Raw genomic sequence first — 24,849 nt, 5'->3', positions numbered from 1 at the left:
GCCGCAGCAGTCAGGCCCAAGGGCTCCCGTCTCTGTCCTCCCACGGCTTCACCTCTCGGATGAGGTCCCGGCGGATCTTCGTCTCCTGGTAGAGGAGGGGCAGGATGTCGTCCAGCAGGTCGCGGACCAGTGAGGGCTTGTTGTGCACGGCGGAGTTGAAGAAAGCCAGGGTGGCCCGGCGCACATTCAGGTCTGGGTCCTGCAGGCTCTCCATGAACTCTCCTGGCAGAAAGACCAGAGGTGGTGTGAGGGGCAGCACAGCCAAACACAAACCACCCCACCCCACCGTGCTTATCTGGTTAACGGGAGCCGTGCGGACCTGGCTGGACGGGGACAAACGTGTTCTGAGCATCTACTCTGCGCAACAAACCTTCAAAGTCCAGATAAGAACGTGGACTTGAGTCTGGCCTGGGTTCAAATCCAGGCTTGACCACGTCCTAACTGTGGCACCTTGGACAGCCTCAATGTCCTCAACTGTAAAATGGGTGTTAACAGCAGTACCTACACTGTAGGACTGGTTTTAGGATTAAAAATGTGGTGATGTCTACAAAGCACACAGCAGAGCACCAAGTGAGGACTCTATAAATGTTAACTTGATTTTATTTCAGATGAGAATGCTGAAGATCAGAGAGGTGAAGAGACTTACACAAAATCACACAGCATTTCTTTCAGTATAGGTTAGAGTTTTTAATAACTATGTTCATGTTTTATATATTCAAAAAATAAATAAAATCAAGAATGGGAGGGCTCCCTAAAAAAAAAAAACTGTATTTCAAATGATTAATATAACCACCCAGGTTATGAAGGAGAAAACAACTCACCTAAGTAACTTCCAAAGCATTGTGACAAGATGCCCTCAGGCTAAAGACAAAAGAATTATAAACGAATACTGATTTTTCACAGATAAGGGTTTAGCAATTCTCATGACTACCTTCTGTGTATTCCAGGATTAAGTGAATAAATATCTCAGGAGCTGGGTTTCCCCTGTAACAGAAGGGTATATGGAAAGGGAGAAGACTAGCATGAACCCTGTGGTGCTGGACTGGAATATACATGTGTGTCTGACTAGGTACATACAGTCATACGTACTTAGATTTCCTGATTCTGTCTGCTGAGAGGGCCTAGAAGTAATGGCATCCCAGTAGCAGTGAGCACACCTAGTGCTCAGATCTTGGATTCTGAATACTATTCTCCACTAAAAGGAATCGGGCTCCTTGGAGAAATGGTTGATTCCAGGGCTGGGGCAGGAAAGGTTCAAGATGGGTCAGGAGCACCTTATCGTGCCAAAAGGTAAGGAGATGCTCAAAGAATGATGGAAACATATCAACAGAACATAAGAACCAGCTTGAAGGGCTCCCACTGGCTGAATGTGAGACAATCTTGGGAATCAAAATAAGTAAGACAGTTATAGATTATAACCCATTGAGTGAAATACAAACCCCTGAGTCTATAATGATATGAACGAATCAATGAATAAATCAATGGGGGAAAAAGAAAAGTTATTTCTGAGAACAAAATGCAAACTAATAAATATGGGAGGAATGCTGGAATTAGAAAGTTGTCATTTAGCAACTGTCAGTAATCATTTATTCAGGCAAGAAACCACAATGGATGCAAAATGTAGTGGGCAAAAATTTGATGAGGAAGAAGATATTTCAATAGGCTTAAAAATACTTATTCATGGGCTTCCCTGGTGGCGCAGTGGTTAAGAATCCGCCTGCCAATGCAGGGGACACGGGTTCGAGCCGTGGTCCGCGAAGATCCCACATGCAGCGGAGCAACCAAGCCTGGGCTCCACAACTACTGAGCCAGCGTGCCACAACTACTGAAGCCCATGTGCCTAGAGCCCATGCTCTGCAACAAGAGAAGGCACTGCAGTGAGAAGCCCATGCAACGCAACGTAGAGTAGCAACGAAGACCCAACGCAGCCAAAAATAATAAATAAATAGAATAAATAAATTTTAAAAAAAACAAACTTATTCATTCCAAAGGTAAAAGTAACTTTAAAGTGGAGAAACCTAGAAGTCTCCATCCTAACCAGTCAATCAGAGTTACCATCACCTGTCATGGGACAAACTGCCATCATGGGCCTCCTGATGTGATGCACTGGGAAGAACACAGTCTCCCAGCAGAGCAGGATCCAAACCCAGGGCTGGTGGCTCTGGGTCCCTTCTGCTGTGCCCTGCTGGCTCCTAGGTTCTCACTCTCTCTGAGAACACAGCTGTGGGGACCCGGCAAGACCTGAGTTCAAATCTCCTCTCTGAGCCTTACTTTCCTCATCTGTAAAATGGGGCCAATGCTCAGGCTACACAGGGGGCTGTGAAGATGAACCGTGATGAGGTAAAAGGCCTAGCATGGTACCTGATCTACAGCAAGAGCTCAAAAACATACAACAACAAACCCAAACACCCAGATGGAGGCCTTGGGGGTGTGCCAGCCATGGGCAGCTCAGGCAAGATGGAGAAAATCAGGGCTGGAGGCAGCGTGTGCCCGCTGGGCCAGGACGTGGAATGAAGTAGCTGCTGACAATATTGCTGCAGCTTCCGGACATGTTCTCCAATCCAGAGTGCTGGCCCTTCTTCCCTGGCGGTCCAGTGGTTAAGACTCTGCACTCCCAGTGCAGGGGACAGGGGTTCGATCCCTGATCGGGGAACTAAGATCCCACATGCCGCACAGTGTGGCCAAAAATTAAAAAAAAAACAAACAAACCCAGAGTGCTGGCCCCTTGGTCGCACACAACAGTGCCCCAGCAGGTGGGGATCAGCACCCCCATTTTATAGCCAAGGACGAGGTGGCCTGTCCATGCTCACACAGCCCAAGCAGCAGAGCCAGGATTTGAACCAAGGCTGCTGGAATCTAAAACCTCTCCACACTCCACCAGGCTGCCCTGCCTGGATGAGGAGGGCCAGACTCTGGTGTGGTCCAGGTGAAGGTCCACAGGCAAGGCTGTTTGGGCTCCTCAGGCCAGAAGGTCCCTCAGACCAGGGATGAGCCGGGGAGCTGCTCTCCCCAGCCCCTGTGCAGCTCTACCCAGCTAGGTGCCCGCCAAAGCCAATGCAAGGGAGAGGCTGTGGTTTTCTACCTCTAAGAGCCTGTGTTCATGGAGTGCTTTCCCCTCAGTCACACAGGGGGGTCTCCAAAACAACCTGAGAACACGCAGATAAGGATTTCTCAATCCCATTTTATAGATGAGGAAACTGAGGCTCAGAGGTGAGAAGGGGCAGGCTGGGCCCACCCAGCGATTCCGGAGCAGTGCAGGGATTTGAGCCCCGCTGCCCATCATGGGTGAGGCAGCCTCCCAGGTCTCCAACTCCCCTTGGCTAACATGTAAGAAAAATCAGCTCAAACCCACACACCTGTGGTCAACTTATCTTTGACAAAGGAGGCAAGAATATACAATGGAGAAAAGACAGTTTCTTCAATAAGTGGTGCTGGGAAAACTGGACAGCTACATGTAAAAGAATGAAATTAGAACATTCTCTAACACCATACACAAAAATAAACTCAAAATGGACTAAAGGCCTAAATGTAAGGCCGTACACTATAAAACTCTTAGAGGAAAACACAGGCAGAACACTCTATGACATAAATCACATCAAGATCTTTTTTGATCCACCTCCTAGAGTAATGAAAATAAAAACGAAAATAAACAAATGGAATCTAATTAAACTTAAAGGCTTTTGCACAGCAAGGAAACCATAAACAAAAGACAACCCTCAGAATGGGAGAAAATATCTGCAGATGAAGCAACCAACAAGGGATTAATCCCCAAAATATATAAGCAGTTCATGCAGCTCAATATCAAAATAACAAACAACCCAATCAAAAAATGGGTGGAAGATCTAAATAGACATTTCTCCAGAGAAGACATACGGATGGCCAAAAAACACATGAAAAGATGCTCAAATCACAAATTATTAGAGAAACGCAAATCAAAACTACAATGAGGTATCACACCACACCGGTCAGAATGGGCATCATCAAAAAATCTACAAACAATAAATGCTGGAGAGGGTGTGGAGAAAAGGGAACCCTCCCACACTGTTGGTGGGAATGTAAATTGGTGCAGCCACTATGGAAAACAGTATGGAGGTTCCTTAAAAAGCTAAAAACAGAACTACCATATGATCCAGCAATCCCGCTACTGGGCATATACCCAGAGAAAACCATAATTTGTAAAGATACATGCACCCCAATGTTCACTGCAGCACTATTTACAACAGCCAGGACATGGAAGCAACCTAAATGTGCACAAACAGAGGAGTGGATAAAGAAGATGTGGTACATATATACAAAAGAACAAAATAATGCCATTTGCAGCAATATGGATGGACCTAGAGATTGTCATACTGAGTGAAGTAAGTCAGACACAGAAAGACAAATATTATATGATATCGCTCATAAGTGGAATCTAATTTTAAAAAACAATACAAGGGCTTCCCTGGTGGCACGGTGGTTAAGAATCCGCCTGCCAATGCAGGGGACATGGGTTCCAGCCCTGGTCCAGGAAGATCCCACGTGCCGCGGAGCAACGAAGCCCATGCGCCCCAACTACTGAGCCTGCGCTCTAGAGCCCGGGCACCACAACTACTGAGTCCACATGCCACAACTACTGAAGCCCAAACACTTAGAGCCCGTGCTCCACAACAAGAGAAGCCACCACAATGAGAAGCCCGCGCACCGCAAAGAAGAGTAGCCCCCGCTCGCAGCAACTAGAGAAAGCCTGTGCGCAGCCACGAAGACCCGACGCAGCCAAAAGTAAACAAATAAATAAATTTATAAAAAACAAAACAATACAAATGAACTTATCTACAAAACAGGAACAGACTTACAGATATCGAAAGCAAACGTATGGTTACCAAGGGGCTGGTGGGGAGGGATAAATTGGGAGATTGGGATGGACGTATACCCACTCCTACATATAAAATAGATAACTAATAAGAACCTGCTGTAGAGCACAGGAAACTCTACTCAATACTCTGTAATGGCCTATACGGGAAAGGATCTTTAAAAAAAGAGTGGGTATAGATATACGTATAACTGATTCACTTTGCTGTGCACCTGAAACTAACACAGCATTGTAAATCAACTATACTCCAATAAAAATTAAAAAAAAAAAAAAAGAAAAAGAAAAATCAGCTCAAGCCCAAGAACAGGGTGGAGGTGACCAAAGGGGGCAGAGGGGCGGGGGCACTCACCAACAAAGGTCTTCAGGATGGGGTCGATGGGGTGGGGCTGGTCCGAGATGAGGAACTTGACTGCTGTGACGACAGTGCAGCGGGTGTGCGGCCGACCTGCAGGACGGGAGGGGGCGCTTGGGGCGGGCGCGGCGGGTCCCGGACACCCACAGGCCAGAGGGCGCTGAGGCTCCCCTCGCCTCCGTGGGAGACAGAACCACATCCCCTCCCCACGCGAGACGCCCCGCCCATCTCTGGGGAAGCGGATGCTACCACTTTCCTTGGCAGCCCAGAATCTCCCCTGAATTCTTCCTACTTCGGCTGAGAGGGTAAAACTGCCAGTTCTCAGGCAGCCACGCCAAGGGCAGGAACGGAGAACGAGAACCCAAGACAGGGCTCAACTCGAAGAAAGACCTCTCTGCCCAGGCCTTGGGGCTGTGTTGTATTTTTCAGACACATTATCTCAATTAATACTCAGGATTAATTAATTAATCCTAGTCATTGGTTGATAATAATAATAAATCATATAATATTTGTAACAATAATTAATAAAAATTCTTCTTAATCTCCATTTTACACGTGAGGAGAGACCGGAAAGGTTAAATTCACGTCTAAGGTCACACAGCAGGTCCAGAATTCACCGGGTGCTGCTGAGCCCTCTCTGTGGGCTTCTCCAAGGAGGGAGCAGTTGTGCTTCAAGCAGGCTGAACTCACTTAATTTTGCTTTTCTGCTTGCCTTCTGAGTAGAGGAGCTGCAGAAAGGGAAGGGGGTACACTTCCCATTAGGGTGGAGGAGATTAATCGGCAGCTTCCACCCCTCCGGCACACAGCACTGAATGGGTTAAGGCTGTCTCCATCCAAGACTTCAGTTCAAGACTCAGCAGAAAGTTTACAATTTGATGCTAGGGTATGAGTGAGTGAGTTACTGACTTCAGACCTGTAGTTTTTTTCCTCTTTCTCTTTCCATCCTGACTGGCTCCTAAGAAGATTCAGGGTGGCTGATGAAGATAATACACATAGAACAGGATTAATTGAATTAAGAAAAATGAGGCCAAGGACAAAGTGAGATGGAAACCAGAGTGAGGGGCACGCCGCGAGAGACAACTAGAAAGTCCTATGAGCTTGCTAGAAGCAGGCCGCCAATTCGGCTCTACGCATCCCAGCAGCCGGCAGTTAAATAGGAAATGTGACTGGTTAGCCGGTTCAACAGTGGGCACGAGGTCTAAACAAATCTGAGCTTAGCAAAGGCAGGGCTGGCCCTCATCCCAAGACTCTTGCCTCCCAAGGTTCCTTGTGAAGAGCCCTGTGCAGTGTAACAGGTGACGTCCTCAACGTGGTTGTCCTGTCCACACAGCGGTGAGGGCCCAGAGCTGCTGCTTATATACCAGCAACCCAGGAAGGGCTTAACCGGAGTCACTGACACAGCAACGATCGATAGTGGATACCAGCAGTACTAATCAGGTACCACCCACTATACCAAGCACTTTGGCTGCATTATGTCAACTAACGCAGCACTGACCCTCTGGGGACCAGGTGACCAGCTCAAGGCCTGGAGGCCTTTCGCCCTCAGGGGCTTCCACTTGCCTAAGAGCCCACAGTCCACCTGCCCGCTTTCCTCCCTCCTGAGCTGCAGAACATCCTGACGCGCCCTAACCCCGGAACGTAAGACCTGCCTTCCTCACCCCTTCCCTGGCCCTCTCCACAGCCTGGTGCCTGGCATCCAATCCTAGGCCACGTTTCCATTTGCTCCTGCCTCATGCTAGCCCGAGACAGCTGCATCCTGCAGGCTGCCGTTTCTGGCCCCTCAGAGAACTGCCTTTACTAACTCTCACCTGGACCACAAGGCTGCTGTCCGCAAGGGGCACCGTGAAAAGTTTATGTGTCGGAGGGACACATCAAGGATTCTGTCCCCTCCATCCCAGAGGGTCCCACAGGAAGAGGCCTTTAAGTCTCAGGAAACACTGTTTTTAACGGCTCCTCTGCCTTGAATCTTGTCAACACTGTGACTCTCAGACCCGATGACCAGAACAAGTTCGCCCAATGTGGACCTCCGCCCACCTCCGATCTGGGCTGCCTGTGCCCGTCCCTGTGCCCCTACCTGCAGCAAGCTGCTTCCGGAACCGGGGCAGGAGAAATGGAGGGTTCACGAGGACCAGCTTCCCGAGGCACTCGGCCACCACCCCCCGGGTGCCCTCCTCGGCGCCCTCGCAGCGCTGGAACAGCAGGGCCCAGATGTCCTCGGTGTAGGGCTTCAGGCTGTCGGGCTGGGCGGCCCCCAGGGCCTCCCGGAGCGAGTGTAGCAGCAGGTACCGCCGCCGGGGCTCGGCCTCCATCTGCCCCAGCAGGAAGGGCAGGAAGTCAGGCAGGTTCCCCGCGCCCACGCGGCCCAGCGCGTAGGAGGCAGCCGCCCTCACGTCCTCGCTGGGCGAGCCCAAGGCTTCCAGGAGCACCGCCTTCAGCTCCCGCTGGGGGCCCGGCCCGGCCACCTGGCCCACTTCGGCCAGCGACAGGAACGCCAGCACCTTGACCCCTGGGCTCGAGCTGGGCGACCTGGCATCGCAGACCAGGCGGTTGGCCGTGCCCGCCACCTCCTGGGGACAGGCCACTGCGAGGGCCGCCACGCACCGAGCCAGCGAGTGGAACACCTGCTTGTGCAGGCCGGGCCCGCCGTCCGCCACCTGCTCGTAAACGGGCGCCGTGAGCAGGCTGACGAGCTCGGTGTAGTCCACGCACGGCGGCCGGGCCCCCACCAGGGCCTGCAGGAAGCCTTCGGCGGCCGCTAGCACACCGGCCGGCAGGAGGGGCGAGCGCAGCAAACGCAGCAGCTCTGCAAGCACAGGGCCGCTGACCTCGGCCAACAAGGCTGGCTGGGCGCGGGTCACAGTGGCGAGGGAGTTCACAGCCAGCTGGGCCACGTGCATGTCGTTCTCACTGACAAGGGAGGGCAGCTCGGCCAGCACGGCCCGCATGGCGGAGGGCGGGAGGCTGAGGCCCTGACTCTGGGCCAGGGCGGCCAGGGCGGCCAGTGTGGCCAGCCGCAGAGCCCGCTGGTTCTTCCGCAGGAACGAGGCCAGAATGGGCAGTGCCTCGGCTAGGATGGGCTGCAGGTCGATCCGCAGCGGGGACCCGGCCACCAGTGTGAGCGCCTTGACGGCAGAGAGCCGGGTGATCTCATTCCGCAGGCGGTCCAGGAGGAGCAAGAGCGACGGCTCCAGGCTATCCCCGAGCCGGTCACCCAGGTGGCCCACGAGGTGGCCCATGCAGGAGATGGCCCGCTCCTTCACCTCCTGGTCCAGGTCGGTGGCACGAAGCCGTGCCAGGGTGGCCGCGGACATCTCTCCAATGTAGGGCTCGGGGTCCAGCGTCCGAGGCCCGTCCAGCGGCCACAGGGCCCTCACCAGCTCCTGGAGCACCAGCAGGGCCTCGGCTGCGATCTTGTAGAAAGGGTCAGCCACGCAGGCCATCACAGGTGGCAGGAGAGTGGGCAGGTGGGCGTGGAAGGCCTCAGCCGGCTCTGTGCCCAGCAGCCCCTGCAGGAAAGCCAGGGCATCCATCCGGATGGTGGAGGAGCTGGAGCGGTCCGCCAGCGAGAAGACGATGCCTGGGTTGGGGGCGGGGGGCGGGGGGGGAAGGCGGGCCAAGGTTACCAGGCCACAGACCCTGACCCAACTCAGCCCTCCCTGGATGCAGGGGTGGAGTACCCTCAGGCGTCTGAGCTGGACCCAGGCACCTGGGCTCTCATGCAGCAGATTCTATGAGGTCAGGGCTTGGCCGTGGCCGGAGCCAGGGCTGAGGACACAGGCCAGGAAACCTATTTAAAAGCAGGACATCGGGCCTGCACCCCATCCCTGTTCTCACTGTTGGCAGTGGGGAGCCACTGTAGGCTGCTGAACAGCGGCACTCTCAGGGATTGGGGGCTGGGGGCTGGGCTCAGGGAGAAGCCCAGAACAGCAGACACTGGGTTCCAGTTCATCCTACCTGCTACCAGCACGGGCATGTGCTCTGCCAGGCTGCCCGGGAGGACGCCTGCCAGCTCGGCGAGGAGGCTGAAGCAACCCTGGCGGGCCCTGACGCTCCGATCTTTAAGCTGCCTCTGCAGGGCCTTAATCACAAGAGGCACCTGTGGATGGAGGGGGGAGGTCAGTGACCACCCAGGAACCTCCACACCCCACCCACTACTGGGGGACTCTGCCCGGGCACCTGCCCATGGAGGACCCCCAGCGTGGAGAGGATCATTCAACCCCAAGCTTCCCATCACTTGCTCTGTACCAGGCACCTGATTCCACACTCGCCTTCTGAGGTGGGTACTAGTCCTGTGCCCAGCTGACAGATGGGAAACAGGCACAGAGTTGAAGTAACTTGCTCAAGGTCACCGGGCAGCGTGGTTCTCACTCGTACACTTGGTGAGGGTGAAGCACCGGGGTCCCCTTCCCTCCCCCAGCTAGATCCCCTCCCCAGTGAGCTCATCCACTTCTGAGTTGAGGATTCCCCTGAAGCAATGACTCCTAGACCTACATCTCTGACACGAGACTTGTGTGCCAACTGCCCGCCAGACATCTCTACTCCGGCATCCAACGAGGGCTTCGAACATTAATGTCCAGAACAGAACTCTAGACATGCCCCCGCTCCGCCCTCCACCATCTCAGGGACTGCACTATTTTTAGCCAGAGCCCAGAACTCACATGGCACCTCCCTGCCCCTTGCCTTTCACATCCATCTGCAAAACCCAAAACTATCTCTCAAGTCCGACCACCTGTCCCCCTGCCCCCTGCCCAAGGCACCACGCCCTTTCACCTGCACAGCTGCAGCGGCCTCCAGCCCGTTACAATCCATTCCCCACGTAGCAGCCAGAGTGAGCTTTTTCAAATGTGAGTGGGATCCCATAATTCCCCTCCCGTGGCTTCTACCCTCTTAGAATAAAACTGAACCCCCTTCCTGTGGCCTGGAACCCTACTTGTGCTGCGGGCTATCTGCCCGAGACTGTGTGGTCCAGGGCCAGGGACTTCATCTGTCTTGCTCCCTGTTGCCACTTCACGCACAGGGCCGGGCACACAGCAGGTGCTCGGTACGCACAATCCGGTGGGTGGAGAGATGGGGGGCGGTGGGAGGGTGGGGAGACGGAGGAGGGAAGGGTTGTGAGCAGGAGGGAGGGGCATGCGGAGGGGCAGGCAGGCACACCTGTCCTCGTAGCATCTGGAGGTTGCTTCCCGACTGGGTGGGCTCCTCCATGGCCTCCAGCCATCCCTTCGGGGGCCGTGTCTGCCGCAGCAGCACGATGTAAGCCCCGAACACGTCGGCCTTGACGTTCTCCTCGCGTTCCCGGAAGCGGCGGATGAGCACGGGCGCCAGGGTGCAGTGGAAGCTGGGCAGCAGGTCGGGCCGAGAGCTGATCAGGGCCGCCAGGCACTTGGCCGCTGCCCGGCGCACCTTCCAGCTCATGTCATCGTCGTCGCTGTACTCGTCTTCGCTCTCTGGGGCGGGAACCAGACACCCATGGAGCCCTGCGCACCACCCGGGGCGGTCTCCCAGGACGGAGGGGTGAGAAGTGAGGGGGCAGTGAGGGGGGCTCCGCCGGGGCCTCACCTTTCCATGGTCACTACCGGTTAATGAACACCTGCTGTGTGCTAGGGGTGGCGTCAAGCAGGGAACCAGCTGGCGTTACACCAGGGTCCTCCCGCTGCCTCCAGACTCTTGGTTGTTTTGACTGCACCAGGGAAAAACTGACTCCCAAGCTTCCAGTGAGGATTTAGGGAATCCATTTGGGGCACAAGACCCATCCTTGGGTTTCAGGACTGGCTGCGTGATGTTTCATTTACTGGGATTTCAGAAGGGAAAGGTGATAGCTCCCCTGCCCCAGACAGGGTCCTGATTCCGGCTTCCAAGCAGGACTAACAATAAGGAAAAGCTGTGTTTGTGTGGCTCTCCACTCTCCAAGCTCCCCCAAGAGGTCAGAGCTCAAGTCTTCACCATGCCTCAGGAATGAAGGTGTCTTGAGCCCCCTTTTATAGATGATACATTTAAGGCTCAGAGAGAATGAGGACTCTCCTGAGGACACACAGCTAGAAACAGCAGAGATGAATGAGGCCCACAAAGCCAACTCATACACCTGGGGAGACACACATGAGGCTCAGAGGGGGACGGTCCTCCCTAGGGACGCCCCCAGGCACAGGCTCAAAGGCCAGCATGTTCCTACCCACACTGCTCTGCAGAGAACTCAGACTCTCAGAGCACTGCATCTGGACAAGCCATAGTGGGCCAGGTGGATGGTCCCCCAGATGTGCCTTGTCAGCGTAGCAGATGTGTCCCCTCTGATGGACCCTTGTTTGTTATTTCCACCCTATGTCACCCATGAAGAAACATCCAGAGCTCCCTGTTACTAACAAGAAAATGTCCAATCTCCTTGGCCGGGCATTTGAGCCCAAAATGCCTGTCCAATCTCATCTCCTACCACTGCATCTCACTCTGAGTACCCATCAGGACCTAAGGCCCTCACCTCCATCAATGCCTCCAGGGCCCAGGGCCTTCCCTCTGAGTGACAGACAGGCCCACAGGCACAGAAGGAAAAAGCCATTGAGTCCATCCCCCATCCAGGTATCTCTCCCTGTCAGTGCCAATCATTCCACCACTAGAGCTTCACTCTGCTGGGTTAAAGCAATGGCTGTTGGAAACCATAACTAAAAGGGTACAGAGATGGCAGCATGAGGTGGGCGAGTCTGGCAAACATGGCTCCAAGGCCCAGCTACGCCACTTCCTAGCTGTGTTATCTCAGGCAAATCTCTTCTCATAAGTGTCCATCTCCTTGTCTGAAATATGGGGATGATAATAAATACCTGATTTCCTAGGGTCATTATAAGGAACATGAAGTAAGAGAGTACTTAGGGGACTTCCCTGCTGGTCCAGTGGTTAAGAATCCACCTTCCAAAGCAGTGGACGTGGACTCGATCCCTGGTCGGGGAACTAAGATCCCACGTGCCGTGGGGCAACTAAGCACGCACGCCACAACTAGAGAGAAGCCCGAGCGCCACAATGAAAGATCCCGCGTGTCGCAACTAAGACCTGACACAGCCAAAAATAAACAAATAAATATTAAAAAAAAAACCAGCACGTAGGACATCAGGAGATGCTCAATAAACATCAGCAATTACTACTATCTTGTGATCTGTGCAATCAGAGAGTGTGGGCACCACAGAGGGTCCAGATTTCCAAGGGCAGGGCTGGAGCCTGAGGAAGAGCTGGGATCAGGATGGGGGCACCATATGTGGCCCCTGTCTTTGGCTGGGGGATTTGCGGGAAGGCTGCACCCATTTCCACCCAGCAGCCCAAGGACAAGCTGGCCACTCACCTTGCTCACTGAACTCACTATCCTCCGTCTCCATCTGCTCCTCTTCCCCGTCACTGTCGTAGTTATAGTTGGGGTCGTGCTTTATGTACTGGAGGCAGAGGCTGGTCACATTGGGCACGTGGGGGCCCATCTCCTTGGGGCACCTGTGGGGTGGGATAGGCGAGGCTCTGCTGGACCCAGGCAGGACAGGGTTGGGGATGGCGCCCAGTGGTGAGTCCTGAGACCTGACTGCTTTGAGGCCAGCATCCTGCCCCCACTCCATCCCCATCAACTTCTCAAAGAAACCCCGGGGCCCCCATTTTCCAGCACCCCTGTTGCACCTACTTCCTCAGGAAGGCCTCAAAGGCCTGGAAGCAGGACTCCCGAAGCTCATCATCATCCAGGTTGCAGAACTCCTCCACCAGAGGCACCAGCCGGTCCAGATGGGTCCCTGCAGGGCCAGGTGGGTCACTGAGGCAAGGCGAGGTGAGGCCAGACCATCTCCGGGGCTCCCCCAGCCCACAGCATTCAGCCTGTGCCTGCACCTGCAGCCCTGGCCACTGCAAAGTTACTCAGAGGCTTCACAGTCAAGCAGATGTGGGTTCTAGCCCTGACTGAGCGCCCTATAAGCTATGGGACCTTGGGCACATCACAACATTCTTTAACCTCAGACCATTCATCTTCACAGTAGGGATAACAATGCCTACCAGCCAGAGAGTTTGTCAAGATTAAAGATAAGATTCAGATAAAGATCTCCACCCAGGTCCTGGCACAAAGCAGGCACTCAATAAGAAGCATCTGTTGTTGAAACTATTACTCATGTTCTTGCCTTATTTCCTGCACTAGGTTGTAGACCTGGGCAAGGAAAGTGGGGAGGCAGGCACTGCCCTTACCAGGCAAGGGGGGCCCCCTCACTGGTCCCTGGGCTTTATATGGATTCTGCCCTAGCTCTTCTCCAGCCGTACGCTTTCCCACCCTGAACCCTTGTCCGGTCCTGTGCAGTTCCCTCTCCCAGGTCCATGCTCCCGAGGGTGGCTGCTGTTTGGGGGGATGTGGACAAGTGGTTGCCTAGGGTGGGGCAGAGGGTGGATGGACTGCAAAGAGGCACAAGGAAACTTTTGGCGGTGATGGAAATGTTCTGCATCTTGATTGCGGTGGTAGTTTCACAAGTGCACGAAAAGTTCAAAACACACTGAATTGTACACTTTAAGTAATGCGGTTTATTGTACATACATCATCCCTTTGGAGGCATGACTTGTAATTACCCTCGCGAGCCTCTGGGTGGGGCTCAGAAGCAGGTTGAGCTCAGGGCCCACCTGGCTGCCTCTCGAGCCCACTCTTCCTCTTCAGGCGCTTCAGCACCGCCCCCGCCCCTCCCCACCTCAACCACGCCCCTTAACCAAAGAGGTGGCTCACCCGGGCCCCACCCCCTCAGCCCAGGATCCCTGTAGTCGGCCCCGCCCCCTCCCCGTGGGGCCCCTCCCCCTTACCGAGGCGGTGGCCTGCCTGGCGGCCAACGCTGCCCAGGCACTGGATCAGGGTGCGGATCGCCGCGGGGCTGGCGGGCGCGCGTGGGCCGGGCAGCCGGTCCAGCAGGTGGTCCGCAAGCTCGACGAAAAGGTCAGTGCTGCAGGCGGCCGCCAGGTGGCCGAGCGCCCCAACAGCCCGCTTGCGCACGGCCAGGCGCGGACTGCTCAGCTGCGGCAGCAGACAGTGCAGGAGGCTGGCGTGGAAGGCGCCCAGCGGGGCGCCCAGCCTGGGGAGCCGGAAGGAAGGGGTGTCGGGTGAGGCCCACCCGGCGGGCAGCCTGGGCCAGGCACTTCCCCTCTCCCCATGGGCTCCTGGTCGCCTCCCCCATTATGACAACCCAAGGGCCCTCACCCTCCCCATCACTGAGGCCAGGGTGATCTAAAGTGTGCCTCTGCCTAACTCCTTCAGTGGCTCCCCAGTGCCCTTCGGATAAGCTGAGCTCCGGGCTCAAGGCAAGAGGGAACACCAGAGAATGGTTTCTGCACAGATAGAACGCAGCCCCTGCAGCAGCTTCTATCCCACGTTCAAACCAGGCCTGTGCTTTTCCTGTCCCATGTGTCCTGAAACCTTTTCTTCTCTCACTCCACACCGACACATTGACCTCACCCTCACATATCTCTCTGTCCAGCCCAGACCTCTCTCCTGGGTTTCATTTATTTATGCATTCACCTACTATGTGACAGGGCCTGGGCTGGAAACTCGGGAGAGCAAGACGGACTCTGGCCCTCAGTCCTGCCCTATGGAGCTTTCGGTTGAGTGGGTACCTCCCAGGCACCTCAAATTCAACATGTTCCGAACGGAAACCATCACGCCCGCCCCGACATTGCTCCTGGAGCGCACCTACACGGCCAATGGCCCTGTGTCTGTGCCCACAGTTAGGAAAGCCAGACCCCTGGGTGTCAGCCTTGAGTCTTTGCCTCTCATCCACTCCAAGCGCTGTGGAGTCTACCTCCTAAATACAACCTGAATTCACCTGCCTGCAGAAGCCTTCTAAGCAGTCTCCCTGCCCATTCAACCCCCTCCCACCTTCCGTGCACTCTGCACATAGAAAGATCAGTCTAAAACACACAAATACACCCAGGGCATTCCTCATGCCTGCCGAGAACCCCTCCGTGAGCTCCTCACACTTTCAGTAGAATCTTTAGTCAACTGCCCCACCCTCCCAGCCCTCATCTCTCCACACCAGCCCCTCCTCATGACACCCCACGACTGCCTTGCACAACCCCCAGGACCCCATGTCTCTCTGGTCTTTGCCCTCTGGGCTGAAGGCAGGTCCCCCACCCAGGGTCTCCCTTATGCTCACCCACGCCTGGCCAAGTCCTGCCCACCCTTGAAGGCTCAGCTGGCTGGACCCTCTCTAGGAAGGTTCCCCACCCCCAGCTGGGTTATGGGCTCCTCCTCTGAGCTCCTACGGGCCCTGCTCTTAGCCGTATTGTTGTTCTTACTCCATTCACAGATTTATGTGTCTGTGAGCTTTTCCTTAGGGGCCGCCAAGACCCAGCCAACTCCATATTCCCAGAACTAGTCCAGCACCTGACATTTTTCCGGTAGGTGCTCAAATCTTGAGAGGCTGAATGAATACTTTAAAAATGTGTAGTGCAATTTAAAACAAAGGCCCAGCTATACTCATCCAAGAGAAGAAAAAGAGAAAGAAGGGCCGAGGGAGAGGATGAACAACACATGGGCTCCAGCTATGGAGAGACCTGAATTCAACACCTAGGTTCTGCCATTTACTGACTGTGACTAGAGACAGGCCACATCACCTCTCAGAGCCCATAAAACGGTGACAAACGCGTTCTCCTGGGACACTGCTGGTACGACTAAAGAGCCCTAGCACAGGGCCTGGTGTACAGTAAGTGCTGGCTCTGTGAATTTGAGACCCTCCCTGTCCCCCTTGCCCACGGTGGCCTCCCGCACCTGCTCAGCATGTCAGAGAGGATGTCCAGGGCTTCCAGCTGCACAGCCACGTCCTCCTGCTGGGCGATGGCACTGGTGAGCTGGCCTGTGATCTTCCGGCACACACTGGTGGCCAGGCCGGAGCCTGCACAGAGCACAAGGTGGGTGTGGTGAGGCCCAGGGCTGGCCTCCACCTGTGGCTGGCCTTTGCTCTGGTTGTGTTCCTGAGCCCACATCCCCCGAATCCTGCTGACCAGGGAAGCCAGGGCTGGCGTGGTCCAAGGTTTGACACAGAGTCAGACCACACTAAAGGAGACAGCTGGGGAGCTAAAGAACCAAGGGCGGACCTGCTGCCTTGCTCACCCCACACCTGACCCCTTTGCCCTCTGCCTTCCAATGCGGAGGTGGGAAAAGTTAAGCACTTCTTTCCTAGACTCCTTTGCTGCTTGGAGAGGCCAGGTGTGACCATGTTCTGGCCAGTGAGATACAGGTCAAAGTCTTCTGGGGAAACACGTGCTTTTCTTATAAAGGGCAAGAGACATGGGCAGAGACTTCAGCCCTGTCCTAATGGAGCTTCTGAATGAATGGCTGTAAAAATGGAGTGGCAGATCCCTTCAGAGTTATGTGAGAAAAGCAACCCCCTACTTCTTCAAGCTGCCATTAGTTAGACTTCGTTACTTGCAGCTAAAAGCATCCCTGAAACAGAGCCATGAAGTTTAACAGATCTGGGTCTGAATTCTCTGCCACTTATTAGCTGGCTGACCTTGGGTAAGTCCTTTCACCTCGCTGAGCCTCAGCTTCTTCAATCATAGACTAGGACAAATAGCAATAGCACCGAGTCCCTAAGACCTGAGTACCTGTGGCTGCCGGGGGGAGCTCCGACAGGACGGTCTTGAGGCCGATGCCAGCGATGTCTCGGAGCTGCTCCTTGTCTGACCGCATGTTGGCACAGAGGGCATCCACGATGGTCTCCACCTGGTACTCCTTCACTTTGCCCACCAGAGGACCCAGGCTGAATACGGAGGGAGGGAGGAGGTCCAAAAGCCCAGGCTCAGCCCGAGTCGGGCTGCCCCTTATGTCCCCTCATGTCTATGGGGCCACATGTGCTGAGGAAAAGGCCCCAGATCAACAGGGGACTTCCTATTTTGCCAGAAAGAGAGGTACCCTCTGGGTATGCCGACATCATTCCTGGCACCTCCCAAACCTGCACCTCCTCTTGGGTTTTACATCTCAGTATACGGCCAAACCATCGAACCCAGTAACCTCAGCTGGAAACCAGAGAATGCCCAAGAGTAGGGTTCTCAAACTTGCGCGTGTATCAGAATCCCCTAGAGGACTTGTTAAAACACAGATTGTGGGACTTCCCTGGTGGCACAGTGGTTAAGAATCCGCCTGCCAATGCAGGGGATGTGGGTTCGAGCCCTGGTCCGGGAAGATCTCACATGCCGCAGAGCAACAAAGCCCGTGCACCACAACTACTGAGCCTGTGCTCTAGAGCCTGCGAGCCACAACTACTGAGCCCACGCTCCACAACAAGAGAAGCTACTGCAATGAGAAGCCCACGCGCCGCAAACGAAGAATAGCCCCTGCTCGCCACAACTAGAAAAAAAAGCCCGCATGAAGCAACGAAGACCCAACACAACAAAAAGAAAAACAAAAAAACAAAAAACACAACACAGATTGCTGGGCCCCACTCCAGATTTTCAGACTTAAGAGGTCTAGGTGGGGCTTGAGAATTTACATTTCTAGCAAGTTCGCAGTAGATGCTGATGGTCCAGGGACCACACTTTGAGAACCTCTGCCTTAGAGGCTTGCTTCTCCAAGTGTGGTCACATATCAGCATCATCAGCACTACCTGGAGACGCAGAGATGCAGCAGCTCAGGTCCTACCCGAGAGCTAGTGAACTAGAATCTGTGCTTCAACAAAACCCCCAGCTGATTCGAATGCACGCGAAAGTTTAAAAACCACACCAGACACACTGCTTCTCAGCCTTAACTGCGCATTGCCGTCACCTGGGGCCTTTTAAGAAATTGTTACCCAGGTGCCAGCCCCAGAGTGTCTCAGCTAATTGGTTTCAGGTGTGGCCTGGAGCTGGTGAGTTTTTTTTTTTAATTCCCCGGGTGATTCTAACATGCAGTCAAGGCTGAGAACCTCTGACCTAAAAGAGTGGTTCTCAGATGACAGTGCGCATTAGAATGCAGATTCCCGGGTGCTACATCCTCATCTGCCCGCCCCAGCCCCCTCCTGAATTAGAATCCCTGGGTGGGGAGCACACAGTTTAAACAAGGGTCCCAGGTGGCCGCAGTGCACACCACTTGGCAAACTCTTGACTTCTAAGTGATCCCAGGTCTTTCCACTCTACCTTCTATAGCACTGGTTCTCAGTAGGGGTGATTCTGCCCTGAGGGGCGTTTTGGATATTTACTGGGGGGCCCTTCTATTAGTTATGCTCATCGTAACTAATGAGATGGCACTTCTGGCTTTTACTGAGGGGACGGGGTTGGGGGGAGGTCGCGGATGACAGAAAGACAATATTGTAAAACCATGTTCCATGTCCTGCTGGAGTTTCTAACATCCCACTGGGCATTCATACAGGTAAGCAGCCTTTCTATAATTATCTGAGTCCAAAACCTAATTTCATTTTACATATAAACACAAAGTACTTTTTTGCACTATTTTAATATATTAAAATATTAATATTTTAATATACTCTTAAAATTTCCAAAAATGTAGTTATCAGGTAACTCGAAGGAAGACTGTACTTTGTTTTCCTGGGAAACTTTACCGGGACATGGTCACCATTTCAGAAAATCTCGTAAGAGCAATGCCGCCTGTGCTATCTGAGTCCCCAACGTCCACACCTGTCTCCACCTGCTTCCTGCCTCGGCGAGCCTACCTCAGGTGCAGGCTTCTCACGACTTCATTACACGTCTACCGTCAACGCGCCTGAGCATTTACACAGTGAAACACATACTATTTTACCATCAACAACGTTCCTCCTATTTCTCCTTTATGCTCCAGTTTAAGGCATTATATAAACTGTTTTGTAATCATGTGTAAAGGCAGGTTCTATTATGCATGAATTTCATTTCGTGATAAGAGTATTTCAGACTACGTGTTATAAAAAGGGGTTATTGCTTCCGCTAGTAGGAAACCACTCCACCTGATCTCAATTCCACCGTTAGAGGGATGCTCCCAGACCACAAACCTGAGCATGTCTTGCTCCTGCATGAAACTCTTTACTGAATTCCTCTACTCTTGGGATCAAGCTGAAATTCACTACCCGCCCCAATTCACTACCTGGATCCAGCTCACAGAGTACTGTTTGACAGGCAATGCCCCAATTCTCTGTTGACCCCCGCCATTCCTCAGTCCCCTGCTTACCCCGCCACACACACACATGCCCTGCACACACCCCATCTTGCTTTTTCAGCTCTGGGGGTAACTGGCAAAAGGTCTCAGAACCACACCTCATGATGCCTACGGCAAACGCGCCCACCCCCGCCACGTTCTTTCACCCCCACCACTCCTGTGCGTGCCAGCCTGACCTTCCAGCTGCCAGCACCTGCATCTGTGCCTGAGGGCTTTCCCTGGCTGGAGATGCCAACGAATGCATAACCCTCCACCTACCCCAGGAGCAGCCCTCAACCAAGGAAAGCTGGCAGGTGGGAACACTCCAAGGTGCATGTCCTACGCTGTGTGCCAGGGATCCCCAGCAGGGGTAAGCTCCACTCGCCCACAGGAGAAACTTGCTCGATGCTTTATTGCTTTTCTTCCTTCCCTGCCTCACTTCTCTATCCCCCGACCTAGTTTCCTGGGATCTCTTTCCTGGTAAACGTACACTTGAATCCTTGCCACGGGGTGTACTTCTGGGGGAACCCAGACCAAGTCACTGTCCGGCTCCACGGGCACTCCAAGAGCTGCTCAGCAAGTCTTCTCTCAGAGGCTGTACCCCAAAGGGGCAGGGACCCTCCCATCACCACCAGGGTCGACGCTCACCACTTGACCGCCAGGTTCTGCACCTCCCCGTTCTTGTCCTCCAGAAGCTTGAGGAGCATCTTCACCACCTTGCGCTCGCTGTCCTCGTCCAGCTGGATCGAGTCCTTCTGCAGCTCTGACATCAGGTCACTGGTGGCCATGAACCTGGGCAGGGAGGACGGAGGAGGATTGCCGAGCAGCTCCTGGGCCCCGGTGATTTGGGCAGCACCTTAGAGTTCCCCAGAAGCAGACCTTGATACAAAGGGTCAGGGGCAGTCAAGGGCAAGTAGGTTATCTGGGCGGTGGGCACAGTTGGGCTACCACAAGGCGACGCGTGTGTGAGATACCGACTGGCCCAAGGTGGCAGACTCGGACACACAGCATCCCAGCTAAAGGCTTAGGACCTCCAAAGCACATGGCTCCTGCTTCTGCCATTTATGTAAATGGGAACTTGGGCGAGTTACTTCACCTCTCTGAGCCTTACTTAACCTGTCTGAGAAGTGGGGATGAGAACGGTACCTGCCCTGTGGGGTTGTATGGAAGATACAAGAAGACAATGTATGGGGTGTGCTTGGCACACAGTGGGCACTCAGTAAGTGTCCTGCCATGATTATAATGTCACGTCGTTCACGTCTCAGTCGGGCTAGAAGGTCGAACACAAACCTTGCAACCAAGTCAGGTGTCAGCAGGAAGCCTCTCTACCTGACAGGTGGAGGGGGACTAGCCCCGCCCAGCCCACCGGACCTCAAAGAATCACTCGGCCCTGCCCTCACACCAGCGGGTCTCAAAACCGTAGCCAGCATCAGAATCACCTGCAGGGCTTGCTAAATGCTGCTGGGCCCCAGGGTTTCTGAATCACAAAGTCTGAGCCGGGGCCCCAAATTATGCATTTCCAACAAGTTCCCGGATGAGGCTGAGGGGCGGGGACCACACTCTGAGAACTAACGTCCCAGGCCAGGTTGACGGGCAACAGGCATATCTTAGACATAGATGGCAACGGCTGAGCAGTCCCCAGCCACAGCTCGCAGACCCAGGGTGGGCATCAGCGTCAAGGACCACCCACCCACAGCTGGGCAGATCCGTGTGGCCGGATGCCGTGTCCCCGGCATTTGAAATTGCAGTGGAGTCTGAGCTGGAAGGTCACGGGGAGTTGGGGCTGCCGTAGCAACATGGAGCACCATTCCTGCCAAGATCAGGAGGGGAGAGCAGTCTTAAACTGGCAGCCTTCGGCTGTGTCCACCTGGCAAATGTTTTTCGAAAATTTGAATTATTTATTGACATTTAAAAATTAGAAGAGTTGACATAAAAGTACTGATTTCCAGATTCTCCTGAAAACAGAATATTTGAATACAGCTGGGCCAGCAGTCTCTGGTGACTGTAACTGGCTCGAGGCAGTGGCGGCTGCCCTCTGTAGGTAGGTGCACACTCCCCAGCTCAGCAGGTTCTCCCCAGGCCCGCTGCACCCGTTTATTGGCTCCTGCAGGCACTTGACAGCAGAGAGGAGAGATGCTGTGAAGTCCGGATCAGAGAGTGGCGGCCCCAAAGAAAGCGTCCAGCTTTTGCTCCCCAACCAGGCCTCTTCACACCAGCCTTGCTTTCTAGCTTGAGTGAGTCAACCAAGAACCCGCTCTCCCCGCCCCACCAAGCCTGCTATGGCAAAATTGGTCACAGTGGGATTCCAGCCTCATCTTTGCAGGCTCAGACCTGCTGCTGGATGTCACAGTGGCCCCTAGGGCCCCTTAGGCAGGAGGGCACTTGTCGGTGTCACAGCTGTTTATTTTTAACAGCTGGGATAAGCCTCAAGCCTGAGAGAAGAAAGGAGGCTGGGCTGGAGGCAAGGAGTGGGTGGCAGGGCTCACCATGCCCACCTGTGGGCCTGGCCACCTCATGACAAGCAGCCAAGGTTAAGATGAAGGATGAGGTTTGGATCTGAGCCAGGACAAGGCCTGGGGTAGCCACACGCACCCCAAAGTCTGTCCAGCTGAAGGGATGTTCAGAGAAGGCAGGCAGGGCCCTGAAGCTGAGTTTCTGCTGCAGTCCATGGAGACCCAGCTCAGCCTGGCAACCCAAGGGATGTACTCCTTTGCCCAAGATGGGCCTCCTGTCTCTTTCTTCTCCACCTACTGAACTCCCATTCACCTGTCAAGGGCCCAGCTCAAATGTCCTAGTCTCAGGGAAGACTCCTCTCATCACCCTGCCCTATCCTCCACCCACAATCTCTAAGCACACTTGGTCCCCCTGGATAGGACCCTCTCAGATACTCTGGACCCCTCCATTATAGCATCTCTCACACTGCGCTGCAAGCTTGGTCACCGGTGTCTCTCCTGTTAAACTGTGAACTCACAGAAGCCTGTCAGTTCATCTCTGGGACTCCAGGCAGCAGAACAACATGGATCGAAGACTTCCTCCACCTGCCTGGGACCCCCACTTGCAGTCACCGTCCGCCTCCAGGAGCCAGAGGACACAGTCTCAGTTTCATTCCAGAGAAACCCTAGAGGCGACTCAACTGAAATACTTGGCCACATGGGTGCCTGGACAGCTGGTCAGCGGGATCCAGCCCCCCTGGTATTTGGACTTTAAAAATAGACATCATCCTCATATGCTTGGGGTGGTTTTAAATGTTCTCAGGGCCACTGGCAGAGCAGACTGGAAGGGCTTCTCAGGCTCCAGTTGGCAGGGCCAGTTCCCTCTCCTGGAGCCTGGACCTGAGGGCCTAGACAGTGGTGCAAATCCCCTCGGTGACTGGCCAGCTGTGTGACCTTGGGCAAGTCACTTCACCTCTCCAAGCCTCTGGAGAACAGGAAGAACAATCACTACCACCCAGGCAGACAGGAAGATTGAATGAGATTACACTGGACAGCAGGAAGCCTGGGACACAGAAAACATTCACTGAGCACCAACTGTGTACCCAGAACATACTCTGGACACAAAAGGAGAGTGCACAGTCCAGAGGTCCAGAAGCTCTGGGTCTCCCAGGCTTAAAAAGTTATGCAGCAGAAATATGGGCTGGGGGAGGTGCCTAACCCTGCCTGGGTATCAGGAGGCATCCCAAAGAGGTGACAACTGAGTAGAAGCTAGCCTGGTGAAGGGGGGAAATGACGGGGCAGACAAAGAACTTCCAGGTAAAGGCCCAGAGAGGGGAGGGGACTGGCAGATTTCTGATGTGCCCAAAATCACAACAGTGTCAATCTATTAAGCGCTTACCTGGTGCCAGGCACTAATCTAAGAATCCCGCATGTATTAACTCATTTCATCTTCACACCAACCCTCGAGGTGGGTTCTGTTATTATCCCCATTTCACAGAAACAGAAGCTGAGGCTCAGAGGGGTTAAGCAGCTTGTCCACAGTCACACAACCAGTAAGCGGCCGGAGGCAGGATCCGAACCCAGGACTGTGGCTCAGAGGCTCTACTAAAGTGGGGGCTCTTGAGCGGTGTTGAGGAATGAATTGCCGAAGGCAGGGGTCAGACCAGGAGGGCAGGGCTTGGGTATCCTCACCTGTCAGGGGGCCTTGCTGAGATCTCATCCTCTGTGTTAGACTGACCTGGCTGTGCACCTCGATTCTCCACTTCCTAGCTTTGTGACTGCACCTGGGCCCTTCTTACCTCTGAGCCTCACTCTCCCTATCTGTAAAATGGGGGGGTAAAGTGACAGAATGTTCAACGGCTATATCCTCTCTGAGGACTCCTTTCAGCTCAGAGGGTCCAGAACTGGCTGTGTGATTACGGACCAATCCTTTCCCCTCTCTGGGCCTCAGTTTCCCCTGAGGAGGAGGGGACTGGACCAGAAAGGGAGTGGCCCACAAAACCTATAAGCCCCCACCGAAACCATCACCTACCTCTGTCTGCTAAGCCACTCAGCCCAGCCCCCTCCCTCAGGTGGTGTCAGAGCAAAGCCGGGAGGCGGGGAAAGGGTGCCCCTATGAAGTGCGGGGAGGAGGCCTGGGGTGATGTTGAGAAGAGAGCAGAGCTGAGGGTACGAGTGAAAAAGTCAGCCCTGGGGCTTGGAGTCCTGGGAGGGGAGCGGCTTTCAATGCGGAGAAGAAGAGGCAGGCGCTGGGATCCCCAAGGAGAGGCCGAGGGCTTCAGCGGGGGTTGCAGAGGAGGGCCAGGGCCCATCAAATGCGGCGAGAGATGCGGACTGGGCATAAGTGGAGAGAGGAGAGGCACAGGAAGCGTGCAGAGGGGCAAGCTGCGGCTCAGACGCGGGACGGCAGGCAGGGGCTGAAGTTTGCACGGTGGGAGACGCAGCTGGTCTGGAGTCCCGGAGAGGAAAGGGCAAGCAATCCGCGGAGAACGCAGCCCGAGCTTCCGCCGGGCGCAGAGGCGGGGAGGGGGCGTCTCGGGTGGAGGAGTGGGGCCCGCTGCGAGGAGCAGAGATGGGGGCTGCAGGGTCCCGGGGGAGGGCCGGCGCTCCGGGAGGGCAAGGCCGGGGGTTCAGGGCGGGACGGAGAGGCGGGGGCCGGGCAGCGGGCGCACCTGAAGTCCTTGTCGCTGGACGTCATCTTCTCCAGGAGGCTGGAGATGTGGAAGGCGGCGGTGCTCATGGTGGCTGCGCCGCGGGGCCGCCGACGGGAGGGAATATGGCGGCGCGGCCCCCTCCCCCGCCGCACGCGGAGTGCGCTCAGCGAACAGAAATAGCCGCCCCCGCCCCGCCCCGCCCCGCGGCGCAGCGCTCGCCTCTGCTGTGGCCGCCGCTGCGGGAGGCGGGAGGCGGGAGGCGGGAGGCGGGAGGCGGGAGGCGGGAGGCGGGAGGCGGGAGGGGCGAGGGGCCCGCTAGGAGCTCTGTGGTCTCGGCTAGGCGCCAGCCCTGCAGACGGCCCATCACCGGCTTGCACACTCCCACAGACGGGGAGCTCACCATCTCTCACCGGACAGCCTCTCCCTATGATTCCTGTGGGCCTCAACCCTGCTCGCGAGACACAGGCATGGTAACAGAGTCTCAGGTT

The 24,849-nt window shown here is 54.9% G+C and overlaps 1 protein-coding gene across 2 annotated transcripts in view; it reads right to left on the bottom strand.

Moving 5' to 3' along the window:
• CAND2 (cullin associated and neddylation dissociated 2 (putative)) overlaps positions 1 to 24,525 on the bottom strand; it is a 29,492-nt gene extending 4,967 nt beyond the window's left edge. Inside the window, exons 1-12 of one of the 2 annotated variants that reach the window (XM_036870762.1) lie at positions 24,380 to 24,525; positions 19,924 to 20,067; positions 16,782 to 16,936; positions 15,946 to 16,069; positions 13,989 to 14,254; positions 12,844 to 12,949; positions 12,520 to 12,662; positions 10,356 to 10,678; positions 9,156 to 9,297; positions 7,276 to 8,778; positions 5,199 to 5,294; positions 53 to 222 (exon numbers count right to left, since the gene is read on the bottom strand). In XM_036870762.1, coding sequence (XP_036726657.1) covers positions 53 to 222; positions 5,199 to 5,294; positions 7,276 to 8,778; positions 9,156 to 9,297; positions 10,356 to 10,678; positions 12,520 to 12,662; positions 12,844 to 12,949; positions 13,989 to 14,254; positions 15,946 to 16,069; positions 16,782 to 16,936; positions 19,924 to 20,067; positions 24,380 to 24,447 — 3,240 coding nt within the window. In that variant the 5' untranslated portion in view covers positions 24,448 to 24,525. The remainder of the gene's footprint in view (positions 1 to 52; positions 223 to 5,198; positions 5,295 to 7,275; positions 8,779 to 9,155; positions 9,298 to 10,355; positions 10,679 to 12,519; positions 12,663 to 12,843; positions 12,950 to 13,988; positions 14,255 to 15,945; positions 16,070 to 16,781; positions 16,937 to 19,923; positions 20,068 to 24,379) is intronic. The other variant, XM_036870763.1, reaches the window with a different exon arrangement.
• Between the last annotated feature and the right edge of the window lie 324 nt (positions 24,526 to 24,849).

Source organism: Balaenoptera musculus, chromosome 11 (assembly GCF_009873245.2).
Source record: "Balaenoptera musculus isolate JJ_BM4_2016_0621 chromosome 11, mBalMus1.pri.v3, whole genome shotgun sequence".
Classification (NCBI taxonomy): Eukaryota; Metazoa; Chordata; class Mammalia; order Artiodactyla; family Balaenopteridae; genus Balaenoptera; species Balaenoptera musculus.
The sequence above is the reverse complement of the archived record's forward strand: the minus strand, read 5'-3'. Positions and strand labels throughout refer to the sequence as shown.